Raw genomic sequence first — 15,838 nt, 5'->3', positions numbered from 1 at the left:
CCATCAAATGTTGTTGGAGAGCAGAAATGGAAGATGACTTCCTCTACTCATCTCCAGCATATTGAATGCAACCTCTAGCACAGGAGCCCCCCAACACCTTCTGGGGCACAGCCTATTTGCAACTGGACCCTGTGAGGGGTGGGCTAGCGCACATGCATGTATCTCAACTTGTGTCAGCGTTCCAAGTATCATGTAGAATTAAATCAGAGTCCAAGGCAAAACGATCCTTAAAGTTCCAATTTAATAAATCAGACATCTTAGCACATCTGTGTTAATCCCAATTCTGGAAATGACATCAGAATCCCACCCAGTTAAAAGTTCATGATCTTGTCCCCACACCCACAAATCCATCACATGGTCCAATCTTCTTCTTCCACGCTGGCGTCTTCACCCAGCTGCTTCCGATCAGGTGTAAAAGTGCAGAGAACAAAAGATGACCTTGGCTTCTAGAAAAGAATGATAACAATACATTCCACAATCCTACTCCTGTCTATTCCCCCCTCCCATCAACTATACTAATGAAAGAGCATAATGAAATAAGAGAAAGTGTGGCAGGCCAAAATTCTAAAAGGAATATAATTGCAGACCTGACAACTTGCATGAATGGTGGGCCAGCATGTACATGCCTGCACAGCTCAACTTGAGTTGAGCCGCACAGATGCGCGCCAACTCATGCAGCCCAGTTCCCCTCTCTCCCCCCAGCCGGACCACCAAGCCACAAATATTGGGGGCTCTGTTCTCCTGCTTTGCATTGAAGCATTCTGGCTTCTGGCAGCTCAAATGCTTCTGTTCAATTTATCCTCTTCAAGGCGTCGACACTGATTGTCTAGTGGACACTGCAAGCAGAAACACCCTCTCAGTGATGGCCAACTTTGCAGCTCTCTAATCTTTACTGAAGTTACTGTTACCAATTTATTTATTTATTAAACTTAGGCATATCAACGTTTAATTAAAATATCATATAAAACATTAAAACGATAAAATAGAGGCCATATATTTAAAATTCAGTGCGTGATGAAGAGGGAGGGAGCAAGTGAGCACAGGGAGGTGAGTCATATCTAAAATATTAACAATCTCCACACCTTCGTTGGGAGCCCAGGCCAGTGGACAGACCAGTGACGTGTGGTGAGGTTTATGGCTGGTAAGCACTGACACAGTGGTGAGTTTAAATTTTTTTTAGACTTGTGGACTTCAACTCCCAGAATTCCACAGCCAGGCATGCTCAGTTCAATTTAAAGCGCCAGCATTTGTTTTTATCCTTCCCTCCCCCTTCTTCCTCCCTCTCTCCCTCCCTCCCCCTCTCTCAAACAGACACATGCACACAGAGAAGTTGTGATTGGACTATCTCTCCTACCTCCTTCCCTCTCTCAAACAAACACAAACACAGAAGTTGGATTGGAGCCTATCTGAGCCTTTGATTGCAGGCTGAGCCATGTTGCCTTTTCAAACTTGTAATCAGTGAAGCTGGGCTTATATAGTTTTATCCAGCTGTGTGTGTGTGTGTGTGTGTGTGTGTGTGTGTGTGTGTGTGTGTGTTTGAAAAGGCAACGTGGCTCTGCCTGCAATCAAACTATACTTGAGGATGACGTTTGAATTCCTTCCACTCCCTCTGACCCACACGTACCTTTTCCAGCTGTTCCAGAGAGGATTTCAACTCTGCTCTTGCCTGCCATCATGAAAAGAAAAAATGTAAAAGGAAAAAGGCAAGAGCTGAAGGCTGAGCTAGTTGCTGCCAGAGTCACCGTGGATGACTCTGCTTAACTGTTTAAAAAAGCCTCTAAAAAGCGCCCTCTACAGGAGGAGGAGGAGAACGACATGCCTCACCTACGTCAGGAATTTTTAGGCTTTTAACCCTTGCTTAACTCTGCTCGTGTAATCATAAAACGCCTAAAGTTAGACTAGATGAGGCACATTGTTCTCCTGCCTCCTCCTGAAGGGAGCGCTTTTTAAGAGGCTTTTTTAACAGTTAAGCACTAAGCAGAGTCATCCGTGGTGACTCTGGGAGCAACTAGCTCAGCCTGACCTCAGCTCTCGCCTTTTTCCTTTTACATTTTTTTCTTTTCATGATAACAGTGGTGAGGCTCTGCCTCCCCTGCCTCCCCTGACTGCACGTCCCTGGGACAGACCCATGACTTCAAGTCCTTTCAGGAGGTCAAAAGAGAGGGTGCCTATCTTACCCTGGGACGCACAATTGTTCCAGAGGTCAGGAGCCACAGCAGAAAATGTCTTTTCTTCTGGATCCCGCCAGCCAAAATCCCTTGACCAATGGCTCCACAAGAGTAGTGTTCTGTACCAGAATGGTTAGAATATTTGCTTGACAATCAAGAATCAATTGTTTGAAATTTGCCAGGAATGATGCTGTGTTCAGTTGCCTGGTATTTTTACTGTGTTTGCTATTTTGGCCTATTTATTGAGTCCTGCTGCTCTTCAATAATGTTAAAAGTATTTTCATAGAAGGTAAGCTGTTCCAGATAAAGTTATCATTTGCAATTGACTGATGGTGATTTTGTCCATGCCCATGGTGCTTCAAATGTCTTGAAATTAAAACCAAGGCAGCCTTTTACTATTGGTGCTGCCTTTGCTTTCTTTAGCCACACTCGTTCTGCTTCTACTTATGGGTGTTTACATTTTCTTCACTTCCTTGTCTTCTATTCTGCTGTCTGCAAGTACTGCCACATCTACTAGGCAGACTTTGTTATTTCTTTCTTATTAAGTCTGGAGTGCATTATGTGGCAAATGTGTGCCTGTTTATAGCCATAGCAATAGCAGTTAGACTTATATACCGCTTCATAGGGCTTTCAGCCCTCTCTAAGTGGTTTACAGAGTCGGCATATCGCCCCCACAGTCTGGGTCCTCATTTCACCCACCTCGGAAGGATGGAAGGCCGAGTCAACCTTGAGCCGGTGAGATTTGAACTGCTGAACTGCAGATAGCAGTCAGCTGAAGTGGCCTGTAGTACTGCACCCTAACCACTGCGCCACCTCGGCTCTTAGAATTAGAAAATCCCAGAGCACTTTAGCTTCTTTGTTTTCTGTTTTAAGTAGTTCTTAACTTATGACTGGTCGCTTAGTGACCGTACAAAATTACAATGGATCCCCCAAAACCCACTTAACAACCCAGTTCTGAACTTATGACAGGGTGTTGTGTGGCAGAACTTGCCTGTTTGAAGCCTAAAATCCCAGATTTAATGTCTTCATTTCCTGTTGCTTTATCTATTTTGTGGTCCCACCAAATCTTGCTGGGAGGCAAACTATATTTCTTGAAGATATTCCTAATGCACCATTATTGCTATAAGAGCCGAGGTGGCGCAGTGGTTAGGGTGCAGTACTGCAGGCCGCTTCAGCTGACTGTTATCAGAGCTCTGCTGGCTGGAGAATTCTGGGAGTTGAAGTCCACAAGTCTTAAAGTTGCCAAGTTTGGGAACCACTGTGTTATGGAATGTCCTGATATAGGTTATTCAAGTGATCCAGCGGGAGTCTGACTTCACTTCTGATTTTTTTAAAAGGCCTAGTCTGAAAGTTCTGGTTAAAAAAAAAAAATCTACCATTGCTGAAACACTCAGGGCTCAGTTTGAGGTTGGAACAGAGGTGGGTTCCTACCTGTTCGCACCTGTTCAGTAGAACCGGTTCGTCAAATCTACCGAACCGGTTAGAAGAGTTTCCACCAGTGGACCCGGAAAGCAGGCCACACCTACAGAAGAGCTTCCAAAAATATTTGAAACCCACCACTGACAGACACAAGCACACACACACAGAGACACACAGACACAGACACAGACACACACACAGACTCACACAGAGAGAAAAAGAGAAAGAAAGGAAGAAATAAATAAATAAATAAATAAAAAAGAAAGAAGTGAGAGAGAGAGATGAAAGAAAAAAGGAAAAAGGGACAGAGACAAAAGGAAGGAAAGAGAGAGAGAGAGAGAGAGAGAGAGAGAGAGAGAGAGAGAAAGAAAGAAAGAAAGAAAGAAAGAAAGAAAGAAAGAAAGAAAACACATGGCTGGCAAGCCACTCCCATCAGGTCACATGGCCGGCAAGCCACTCCCACAAAGGAGGCCACACCCACAGAGTAGGTTCGAAATTTTTTTTGAAACCCACCACTGGGTTGGAACCACTTTGGGTGTCCATAGAAGAGCCTGTTTTGAGTGCTGAATGATACGAGTCCTTTTCAAGGTCAGAATGTTTCACATCTATCCAGAAAACCAGTTTCCTGGCTGACTCTGTCTAGTGCTACAAGCCAAGCAGGGTCTGGCCTACTTTCTAGTGGATATGAGACAATTAAGGGCTGTGGGCTATTCTGGGAAGTTACAAAAACACCCTGGGAAAGAGGCAATGGCAAAGAACTTCCATACAGCTGCCAAGGAAACTGTATAAGCACATCTGTTCAATGTGCTTGAGGGAGACTTTATATTTACCCAGAAGTCTAGCCTTTATTTTCAGCCACAGAAGTCTTTCCTAGATAATGACTTCCCTGATTCAAACTGGAAATGGGTGAATGAATGCATGGCTGGAAATAGCTGAAGCATCCCAAGTAGACATTCTGTGATTTAGCAACTGATCTTAAAAAAAAAATTAAATCAGCTTTCTGTCTTGGGCACACCTAGCAGTATATAGCCATAAATAGTCATCTGACCTGCTATACATAAACCCCTAGGATTCCTTTTAGTTTTGATTTAAAATGAGACCAATGTTGCTGTCTGGAGGAGCGTCAACCAACCACATTCCAGGCTTATGGTTGATTCTTTGTCCACATTAGATGGTAACTTTGACTGATCCCTCTTATTTTATTCTTTGAAGAGTCTTTGTTCTTGGGCAAACCTTGGTGGTCCCCAAAGCCTCTTGTGCATACATATTATTGCACATAGGCATCAGCAAGGAGGCAATGAATTTCAGTTAAATTGAAATTATTCAGTTAAAATAACGTTTGGCTGATGGTTACTTGTGTTATGTCAGTAAGTACCTGAACAGATAGGTAACACACACACACACACACACACACACACACACACACACAGGAGGGAAACAGGACAAGCAAGGAATGGCACTGCATGGATCTGACAAATAGTTGTTGTTTTCAAACTGACAATTCTCCCCTTTTGCAGATTGATACGCTGGCTGGAGAATACCCTGCTGTAACTAATTACCTCTATGTCACTTACAATGGCCAGGTAAGTGCTGTCATTTATTAGGCCACAGCTACTGTGTATTATGATGTATTTTCTCCCATTAGTATCTACTGACCTTGCAACTCAGATGCACTCACTCTGTAGGCAGCTATAGTTTACAGCAGTTGGCAGAAGCATAATCCCATTGGGGTACAGGTGGAAATGTTTTTCTATTATTTTTATTGAGCACGTAAAATATACCGGGGGGGCTTGAACGAGAAGAGTAGACAGATAAGGAATGAGAATTTATCCATAGCACCACAGTTTTGTCTTCTGTGACTGACTATAATAATATATATTCTTTCTCTTTGCTCTAGATCAGTGTTTCTCAACCTTGGCAACTTGAAGATGTCCGGACTTCAACTCCCAGAATTCCCCAGCCAGCATTCGCTGGCTGGGGAATTCTGGGAGTTGAAGTCCGGACATCTTCAAGTTGCTAAGGTTGAGGAACACTGAGCTAGATTGTTGGGGCAATATGCTCATTCGATAAACCACGTAAGTCTAAGTGCTACTGCTATCAATAATGGATACTCTATGGAAGTGGAAGTTGGACTTTAATGAAGCAGGCTAAAAGCAGCACGCATGCTTTTAGTATTTGATATTACAGAAGACTCCTGTGAATGCCATGGATATTTAAGAAAATAAATTAACCCTAGAACAAATCAATGCAGAGTTCTCACTTGAGGAACATTATGTCCAACTCAAATAACACCCTTGAGTGTTTTGACAATTATAATCTATTTTCTTGCAAATAAACAGAAAGCTTCTAGTTTGAAACCCTGCAAAATATGTTTATATTACTGTTTTTTTCTTTCTCTATATCACTTATTTTCCCCTGGGATTTAAAAACACTTACTAGTGTACTAGTCACTTTTATCCCCTCTTTTATCTCAAGCGACTGGGGAAATTATTAAATGGTGTTTAATAGGTTGAGAAACACTGCTCTAGATGGCCAAAGAGGATAATGAGGATGATTTAGTTATTATTTATTAAATTTATTTGCCACCCATTTCATTTCAAAGTGACTGGAGCAGCTTACAGCCAAGGATCTTAAGAGACATAAATTTTACTTGCTAGTTCGCACTGTGGAAGATTCTTTTCTTTGGGAAATTTAATCTCTTATTATCAGATACGTTTGTAGAGTCCAATACGTTGCAAGTGCCATGGGTGGTGCCGTCCCATCTCATTCCATGCTGGTTATTGACAATGAATTGTATAATGAAAAAAGCTAATTCCCTCGATCTTTGTACAAATGGCTTTGATAAGGATGATTACTTCAGGAATTTGGTAGCATTGGAGGAATGCAGCAGAATGGTTATGGAGTGAATGACAGAGTTTGGATGAAGGGATAATTGTGGGTGTCATATGAATACCATAATTAAATCAGAATGCAGCCGCGCAAGCGATTGTGGGTGCACCCAGGTACACCCATGTCACACCTATCCTCCGCGAGCTGCACTGGCTACCCATTAGTCTCCGAATCCGCTTCAAGGTGCTGGTCGCTACCTATAAAGCCCTACATGGCATCGGACCTGGGTACCTGAGAGACCGCCTCCTGCCGATTACCTCCCTCAGACCGATTAGATCTCACAATGTCGGCTGGCGACCCCCCGGGGAAGGGCCTTCTCTGTTGCAGCTCCAGCCCTCTGGAATGACCTCCCCGTCGAGATCCGGACCCTTACTACCCGCCCGGCCTTCCACAAAGCCACCAAGTCCTGGCTGCTCCAGCAGGCCGGGGGGCTTGTGAAACATCCAGCCCCACGGAAATTGTGAATGTTGTGGTTTTTGTTTTAAAGTGTTGTCTTTGTCCAGTTTTCCCCTTCCCTTGTCTATTGTGAGCCGCCCGGAGTCCTTCGGGAGTGGGCGGCATACAAGACAAATAAATACAAATACAAATAGCTACTCCAAGAAACTCCAAGCCCAATTTTAGTGTCTCCCACCCATGAACATTTTTAGGTATGGTCCCCTTTTATAATCCTAAATTTGGCAACAGAGTGATTAACTGTATCATAACTTCAGTGTTGTACTTGGGCTGTGCCCTCTATAAGCATTCCTTGAGATTCCAATATTCCACAAATCAATACTAATACTAAATACGATATTGCAAGATGATAATTCTCTTTTGCAAGGTCATTATTCATGCTATTATCTATTATTTTTCAACAAGCCTAGACTGTGTCTTACATGACTGTACCAACTTCTTTAAAAGGGCCCTATATTAAGAAAAAAAAGTAAAGCAAATATGACCAAATTAAGCCCTTACAGTTTTATTTTTAGTCAAGAACTGTGAGCCAGAAATATTTTATTCCCATGAGCCCAGAGGATACTGCTGAAAATAATTCCTGGCGACTTCTTTTATTGTGTTCTATTTTAGGAACATGATGTAAAATTTGATGACCATGGAATGATGGTGCTGGGCTGTGGACCATATCATATAGGTAAATCTTGCTTCTATAACTTCTCCACATTTTTCCAGCTGAGAAGCTTCTCTTGTGTAATGTTGTTTCTTGTAGTGCTTGAATTCTATATGCCAAATAATTGCTATTTCAGTGTTCTCAAGCATTTCATTTTGTAGGTTTAGAATGAAAGAACTGTTTTCCAGATGGAGAACTTCTAATAATGTAATTTAGAAATCCAGAAAAAGCTTGTATAGAAATAAATCTTAAGGATCATGAAGATGTGATGATAGGAAATGGCCAGGGGATCTTCTCTACCTCCTCACTTTTTCATAGCAATACTCCCCCCCTTTTGATTTATACTGTCTTTATACTTTAACAGACTTAATACTTATATGTATGGCATTAACATTTATTTCAAATAGTGTTAACTAGCAGTGCCTTTTAGTTGGGAGTTGAAATGACTAAACTACTTCCATATTTCATTGATATGTTTACCACATATTTTGAAGGACAAAATGCTGAATCTATATCTGATTTCCTGAACTGAGTGCACAGTACAGATATCTATATATGAAACCCACTTGGAAATTTCACCAAAAGGGTGGAAATCAAATGCAAGGCCAGAACCCATAAATATTTTCCGCAAACATGCTGAATACCTGGGCAGAAAATAGATTTATTCATTATGTTTTAAGCTATGGTTTTAGATAAACATTTTCTATTAAGACATATAAATAGCTTGCAGCCTGACCCATCCTATGTTAAATTAATTTCGAGAAGCTGCTCTTCAGCGGATTTATTAACTACCCAGAAATTCACAAAGGCACTCCTTTTATCAAGGCAAGACATATTGTCAGTGGATACAGGCATGATGTTACAGCTGCAAACTTCCTTCCTCTGACCTTGACATAGTAGTTGCTTTTTAAACCTCCAGCCTGATGTTGTTTGTTAAAAACTCCAACTCTCTTTTTGGCAGGAAGTAGCGTGGAGTTTGACTGGTGCGCTGTTTCTTGCATCCGTACCTTGCGTCAGCTCTCCGAGAAGACAGTTGTAGTAAACTGTAACCCAGAGACAGTGAGCACCGATTTTGATGAATGTGACAGGCTTTACTTTGAGGAACTATCACTTGAGAGGATCTTGGATATCTACCAACAGGAGGTAATTCATTTCAAAAACGGTCCAAATATTTTCAGCGTAAGAAAGCTCGAGACCTCATAAAATAAGCTAAATCATTTGTCAAATCAAAGTTTTATTTCCACTTTTAGCAGGGAATTTCTTAAAGTTGCTAGTTTTAGATACTGACATCATATTTTACAACACGTAGTTAATGCTAGTAATTGTTCAGTAATGAATGCCAAATAAATATATAACTGTGTTTCAAAGATGACATATTGCACAATATGTATAAGCTAATTTAATTATTTCACAGTTATTTATGACATAAATTGTCCTGCCCTTGCTGAGCTTAATTTCAGCCTGTGACAGTGAAAACAATTAAACGCATGCTTAATTTTATGCTTGAGGACAATAGTGTTGATATGGATGTAATTTTTCAACTGCGAAATATAAACTTAAGGACATCACACATGTATGTGGCATTATAATAACTTCATGAGAAGTGTTGACTTTTTGTGACAGTCTTAGAGCTCCTTAAGATTAGAATATATTTTTTAATGCAAATTGTCAGAAACAAACATTGCCATGTTTCCAAAAGTTTCTCTATACTTGTTTCTTACCTGGTTGATCTTAAAAGGTTACAATGCAGAACATAATACATGTTCAGTTTTGTCCCTGTTTTCAGGGAAACCAGTGGAAGAGTTCTCAGCTTAACTATGTCAGAGAGGCCATTTGTAAATAAGTCCAGCTGCTTTTCTGAAAAGATAGAGATGGATCGTGTATTAGAGATTCATGAATCTTAGTTTCATTAAGAGATGCTTCTAGGGGTAAGGGGATATGAGGATGGATGCGCTTAAAAACACCAGCTATCCATACTATTATTAATGGGATCGGTTCAAAAGTGAAATAAGATTTCATCATATTGTCTTACCGCCATGCATTTGGTTGCACTGCTTAGATAAATCAAATATGGACCTCCAATGAATACCCAATCCTTTTGAACAGATTTTGGTGGAGGTGCCAGAAGCGGGAAGAGTTTCTTCCTTTGCTTCCCAACATTTCAACAGACCGGCTCTTGGGGAAATGAAATGTTGAAATTGTTAGCAAATGTTGTATGTAATAACTTTGTATTCTCTGGATTGCTCCTAGGCATGTGATGGCTGCATCATCTCTGTAGGAGGGCAGATCCCAAATAATCTAGCTGTGCCACTTTACAGAAATGGAGTTAAAATTATGGGTACCAATCCACTGCAGATTGATCGTGCAGAAGACAGATCTGTATTCTCAGGTGTCCTTGATGAATTGCAGGTGGCCCAGGCACCGTGGAAAGCAGTCAGCTCCTTGGTAGGTAGATCTATTTGGAAGCTGGTTTTAGACACTAGTTGAAGCCAACATCCATGACATAATTTTTATCTGCTTAATTGGAAGGTTGCATTTATTCTTTGGCAATATTGTAGCATAAAGAAATAACAAAAAAGTCTCCTTTTTCATAGAAAGAAGGTTCAGCATCTCCAACTTGTCAGAGAGTTTAATTTAAAAAGGGAGAAAGACAGAATGATTAACAGAGTTGCAAGTAATGAGTTTGAGCCTTATTGAAAAAGAAAATGTTGGAGGAGTCAGGTTCTCTGCACACGTATCCAAATGCAGTGATATGAAAATCTACAGCATGGGGAAGGTTGAGTTTAATGTTACCAGTGTTATAAATAAAGTATATTTTCCAATTCTTTAGGAAGACGCTGTGGAATTTGCAAATTCAGTGGGCTACCCTTGCTTGTTGAGACCTTCTTACGTTTTGAGGTAAAACCTGCTCTATTAGCACAAGCTGAAATTCCTGCATTGATTGATGAATAGATTGTGATATTAAGAATGCCATACTTAGAAACTTAACAGTTTCACCATTCAGCACCTGGGCATCTAATTAATGTAGAGACTGGCATATTTATCCTGTTGGCTGCTTGCTTAGCAAACTGGAATTTTAGATTTAAAATTGTAACGAAAACCCCAAGATATATTACATAAAGTATACTCTTCAAACACAATAGCAATAGCAATAGCAGTTAGACTTATATACCGCTTCATAGGGCTTTCAGCCCTCTCTAAGCGGTTTACAGAGTCAGCATATCGCCCCCACAGTCTGGGTCCTCATTTCACCCACCTCGGAAGGATGGAAGGCTGAGTCAACCTTGAGCCGGTGAGATTAGAACCGCTGAACTGCAGATAGCAGTCAGCTGAAGTGGCCTGCAGTACTGCACCCTAACCACTGCGCCACCTCGGCTCTAACTATGCACAGTGCTTATTTTGTCAGTTTTACCAATGTAGTTTTGGATCATCTACTTCCTGGTATCCTCATTATATCCACTTAACTCTAGAGTCTATTTGTTGTTCTTCTCTTTTGTGTCCTCAGTTTCCGCTTATCTTTAATTTAAAATATTCAGACATATACTCACAAAAACACAATATAAGTTTCAGGAGGATCAAATCATGTTCCAAGTTCCATTTCCGGTGGTGGCTATCTAGATGCTTCTAAAAACCAATGTGCAGCACATAAAGACAATCGTGCTCTTACACTCTTTGACCCCAGACATATCTGGCTTGCTAAAGGACATTTACTCCAAATATGGGTTTTCCATATAGCTACCATAGGTATTAACAGAATTTATCCATAAACTTGTGCATGTGTATGTTTGGAGCCGAGGTGGCGCAGTGGTTAGGGTGCAGTACTGCAGGCCACTTCAGCTGACTGTTATCTGCAGTTCAGCGGTTCTAATCTCACCGGCTCAAGGTTGACTCAGCCTTCCATCCTTCCGAGGTGGGTGAAATGAGGACCCAGACTGTGGGGGCAATATGCTGACTCTGTAAAGCGCTTAGAGAGGGCTGAAAGCCCTATGAAGCGGTATATAAATCTAACTGCTATTGCTATACATAGGAGAGAGATTGAACAAATCCATGTACATATGATACAATAAACATCTGAGCTAATGGTGTTTATTTCCACTCCTTTTTTTTACTTTCTTCTACCATCTTTGCTTCATTTTTTAGTTCCATTTGCCTAGAACGTATTCAGAGGCATTCACTTCCTTGCCCTCCACTCACTTGCTTCACATCTCTCTGAGCAAATCAGTCTACATCAAGGAAGGCCTTTCATGATTGCTACTGACACTGTGTTGTACCTGATGGCATGACTGACCAGGCCTTAAGAGCTTATATTGAGAAATTCTGAGGCCTTTTATGGCTTGAAACTCAAGCTGGAAAACAACAGCATCAAATTGGTTCCTATAAATAGTCCACAAAAATCTCTCTTTCCAATGCCAGGAAGGGATGATTTCTTAACTGGAAAATTGAGTTTTGTAGCTTCAAGGCCCTGGAATGTACTGGCAATAAAATGATCATTCTCTGTAGCTAATGCTCCTACAGATGGGCTTATTTTGTTTGTCTGATCAGCAGCTTATTTGATCTCTCAAATATCCATGACTATGTCCATTGCATAATAAGGACATATTGGGACAATATCTATCCTTTCCTGACTCATATAAACGTCACCTCCAGCCACTAATATCTGGAAAAGCAGCACATTAAATAATAAATGTTCATTAAGTTGCATATATAGAGGTTCTACATATTATCCCCCCCCCCCCCAAAAAAAAGCAGGGATTTATTTACAATATATTATCCTGCTTGATATAAGGCAGCTGGATCCTACATCAAGTTCGATGTCCTGCTTTGAACCAAGTTTGTAGTTTTTCCAAACCAGAACTTTTATAAAGCAATCCAGATTAAGGAAGGAATCATGTTAGTTTTGGGGCACTTTGGATGGCTGTAGATCAGAAGTGGGTTCCTACCAGTTCGTACTGGTTTGGTAGAACCGGTTCGTCAAATCTACCGAACTGGTTAGAAGAGGTTCCACCAGTGGACCCGGAAAGCAGGCCACACCTACAGAAGAGGTTCCAAAATTTTTTGATATGTAAATATGTTTTATTTTCATTTCATTTCATACAGTCACATATATACTGTGCATAACCGGGGCATATAACATTGAACAATAAACACAGCCCTCCCTCTTGTCAACAATACCCCCCAAAATGCAAACCCAATATACCACTTCGACCAACCATACACCCTTTCTTTCGCCCCCCTCCAACTTTCGTTCTTCCCTCCAACATTCCCCTCTACCCTACTTCCCCTCCCCCTCTATCACTCCTCTCTCCCAATACACTCCCTCCCTTCCTTCTCACCCTCCCTCCAATCCTCTCTCCCACCCTCTCTACCCCTCTTTCTTCTTTCCCTCTACTCCTCCCTTTGGTGTATTTCTACTATCTATCAATATATTCAGCTTGTCCTATTTTTACACTAGAATTAAAGAGCAACAGTATACAAGTGCAATCATGTTACTTTAAAATCTAACACAAAATTTTTGAAACCCACCACTGTTGTAGATATGCATAAGGCAGACTTTGAAAAAATTGCAACAGTTCTTCCATGTTTTCCCAAAAAGCAGGATATGGAGGGTGATAAAAACAAAAGTGGATTCAAATAACTAAGAAATCTACTTTCTAATTGTATAGAATGATTCTGCTCTACATGGGACTGCCCTTGAAGAGCATCCGGCGACTTCAGCTAGTTCAGAACGCGGCCGCGCGAGTGATCATGGGCGCACCACGGTTCGCCCATATAACACCGATCCTCCGTGAGCTGCGCTGGCTACCTGTTGATCGTCGGGTGCACTTCAAGGTCTTACTTACCACCTATAAAGCGCTCCATGGTAGTGGATCTGGCTATCTGAGAGACCGCCTCCTGCCAATTACCTCCCTGCGTCCCATCAGATCGCACAGGGTAGGCCTCCTCCGAATTCCATCCGCCAGTCAGTGCCGACTGGCGACTACGCGGAGGAGAGCCTTCTCAGTTGCAGCTCCGACGCTTTGGAACACCCTCCCCGTGGAGATCCGTACCCTCACCACAGTCCAGGCCTTCCGCATAGCCCTCAAGATCTGGCTATCCCGTCAGGCCTGGGGATAGGATTTATTCTCGCCCCGCCCGAATGTTGAGTGAATGTTGTGTTTTATGGTTAATTTCTTTTATTCACGTTTTTTCTTTTAAGTCTTGTCTTGCACTCCGTTCCCCCCATTGTTGTAAGCCGCCCTGAGTCCCCTCAGGGAAAAGGGCGGCATATAAATGCTCAATAAACTATAAACTATAAAACTTCAAGGGCTTCCCAGTTTCTGTTTTACAGACAACGTTTGCCTACAGTGATATGATATAAAGAAGCACACTAGAAGGCAATTGCAGTGCCATTTGTAAGACCATGGAAATCACTGGAAGATGTTTATACATGATTTCTAAATCACCACCAGTAGCAGATGTTTATATATTTCCAAATCAAACTAGTTCCTGCAAGGGATCATCTGTGATCCTGTATTTTAGGAACTATACCCAAAGCAAAAATGACAGAAGTCATAGAATAATACGACTTTTTTATATGTTGTGAAAAGAAGACAAAGACAAAGGGTGCAATGGAAATTGCAGATTTCACTGACATTGTTGTCTAACCAATCCTCTTTGTCTACCAATTCGTAAGACTTCTTTTTTTTGCATAAGGGCATCCTTGTGGTCTGAAATTGACAGAGTTATTTCCAGAGGAGAGGCAGATGTTGTGTAGACTTTTTTTGCTGTGTAGCCTTAAAAGCAACACATTTATGGACAATATTTAACATGAAGAAACCAGAATTTAAACAAAATTCCAAAACTTCTGTACCTGTTTTTCTGAAACTGGACAGTCTTTATCTTCTCAGAAGGCTGGGGGCGGGGGGGGCAGTAGGGGGTCAAAAAAATCCAAGAAGGAAGCCATGTGATCAGCAACTTGCCATTCTTCATGTGCATTGTAAGAGATTTAAGGGGTGGGGCTTTGACAGTGGTGGGTTTCAAATTTTTTTAGAACCTCTTCTGTAGGCATGGCCTGCTTTGTGGGAGTGGCTTGGCAGTCATGTGACTGGGTGGGCATGGCCAACCTGTAAAATATGGTGAAACTCACTTAACAATGCTCTTGCTTCGCAACCAAAGTGTTGGCTCAGAAACTCTGGCATTTGAAGCACACAAGTCTTAAAGTTGTCAAGTGCACCCCTAACCCTTTAGAAAAAAAAACCCAGGGGTGTTCAAACTTGACAGCCTTAAGACTTGTGGACTTCAACTCCCAGAATTCCTCCTCCAGTCATGTTGGCTCAGGAACTCTGGCATTGAAGTGTGCAAGTCTTAAAGCTGTCAAAACCCTCGCACCCCTAACCCAGGGATGTTCAAACTTGACAACTTTAAGGTTTAGATAGAACTTTTAGAGGTGGGCGTGGTGATTGGTGAGCCAGCCAATCAGTGAATGGCAGGCGGGGCAAGCGTGGTGCAGATGGGTGGGGAGAGGGATCTGGAACCGGTTCTAAACGGCACGGTAGATTTGTGGAACCTCTTCTATAGAAGAGGTTAGAACTGGCAGGAACCCACCCCTGGGCTTTGATCATATTGTTGTGGCCATCATTGTGACTTTTTTTATTGCTCTCTCTTGCTGTGCTTTCTGTACATTTCATCTCATTTTGTACTTACAAAAAAAAAAACATACCAGTTTGTGTTACTATAAAAAAAAATAGCAATTTCCCATGCTTCTCCACAGAAGACTCAGATCACATTTTGTATTAGGCCCCAACTTCATGCGGACAAGCTTTAGAGATTACCTCTGAGATGAAGTTCCCATTTTCAGATGCCCCAAACAGAACCTGAAATAAGGGTTAAAAAAAACAAAACCATTAATGGAACTGATCATCCATAATGTTTAAAATTCTAAATAAATCAGAAAAATATATCACAGTCGTCTGTCATATTATTGTTAATATAAATTGAACCAGGTGCTTTTAGGTAATCTATAATATCATTCCAATATTTTTTTTTTTTAAACAATCTTGATTTCGATAATTTCCTAGTCTAGGATGTTTCCCAAATAAAAATGTAGGGCTGGAAAAAATGATGTTGCTGCAATAAGGAATAATCTAACCCAGGGGTGTCAAACTTGCATTGTCACATTGTGGCCATGTGGCATATTGCAACTCCCCCCCCCAACTTTGCTAAAATGGGGGTGGCCGTGGCCAGTATGTGACACATCTGGCCCTTGGGCTGTGAGTTT

General features: G+C 41.4%; 1 protein-coding gene across 1 annotated transcript in view; it reads left to right on the top strand.

Moving 5' to 3' along the window:
- Window positions 1-15,838, top strand: part of CPS1 (carbamoyl-phosphate synthase 1) — a 168,560-nt gene that overhangs the window by 105,590 nt on the left and 47,132 nt on the right. Inside the window, exons 23-27 of the mRNA XM_032233904.1 lie at window positions 5,105-5,170; window positions 7,542-7,605; window positions 8,543-8,724; window positions 9,832-10,026; window positions 10,412-10,479. Coding sequence (XP_032089795.1) covers window positions 5,105-5,170; window positions 7,542-7,605; window positions 8,543-8,724; window positions 9,832-10,026; window positions 10,412-10,479 — 575 coding nt within the window. The remainder of the gene's footprint in view (window positions 1-5,104; window positions 5,171-7,541; window positions 7,606-8,542; window positions 8,725-9,831; window positions 10,027-10,411; window positions 10,480-15,838) is intronic.

The sequence above is a fragment of the Thamnophis elegans genome, chromosome 1 (genome assembly GCF_009769535.1).
Source record: "Thamnophis elegans isolate rThaEle1 chromosome 1, rThaEle1.pri, whole genome shotgun sequence".
NCBI classification, from domain to species: Eukaryota; Metazoa; Chordata; class Lepidosauria; order Squamata; family Colubridae; genus Thamnophis; species Thamnophis elegans.
The sequence above is the reverse complement of the archived record's forward strand: the minus strand, read 5'-3'. Positions and strand labels throughout refer to the sequence as shown.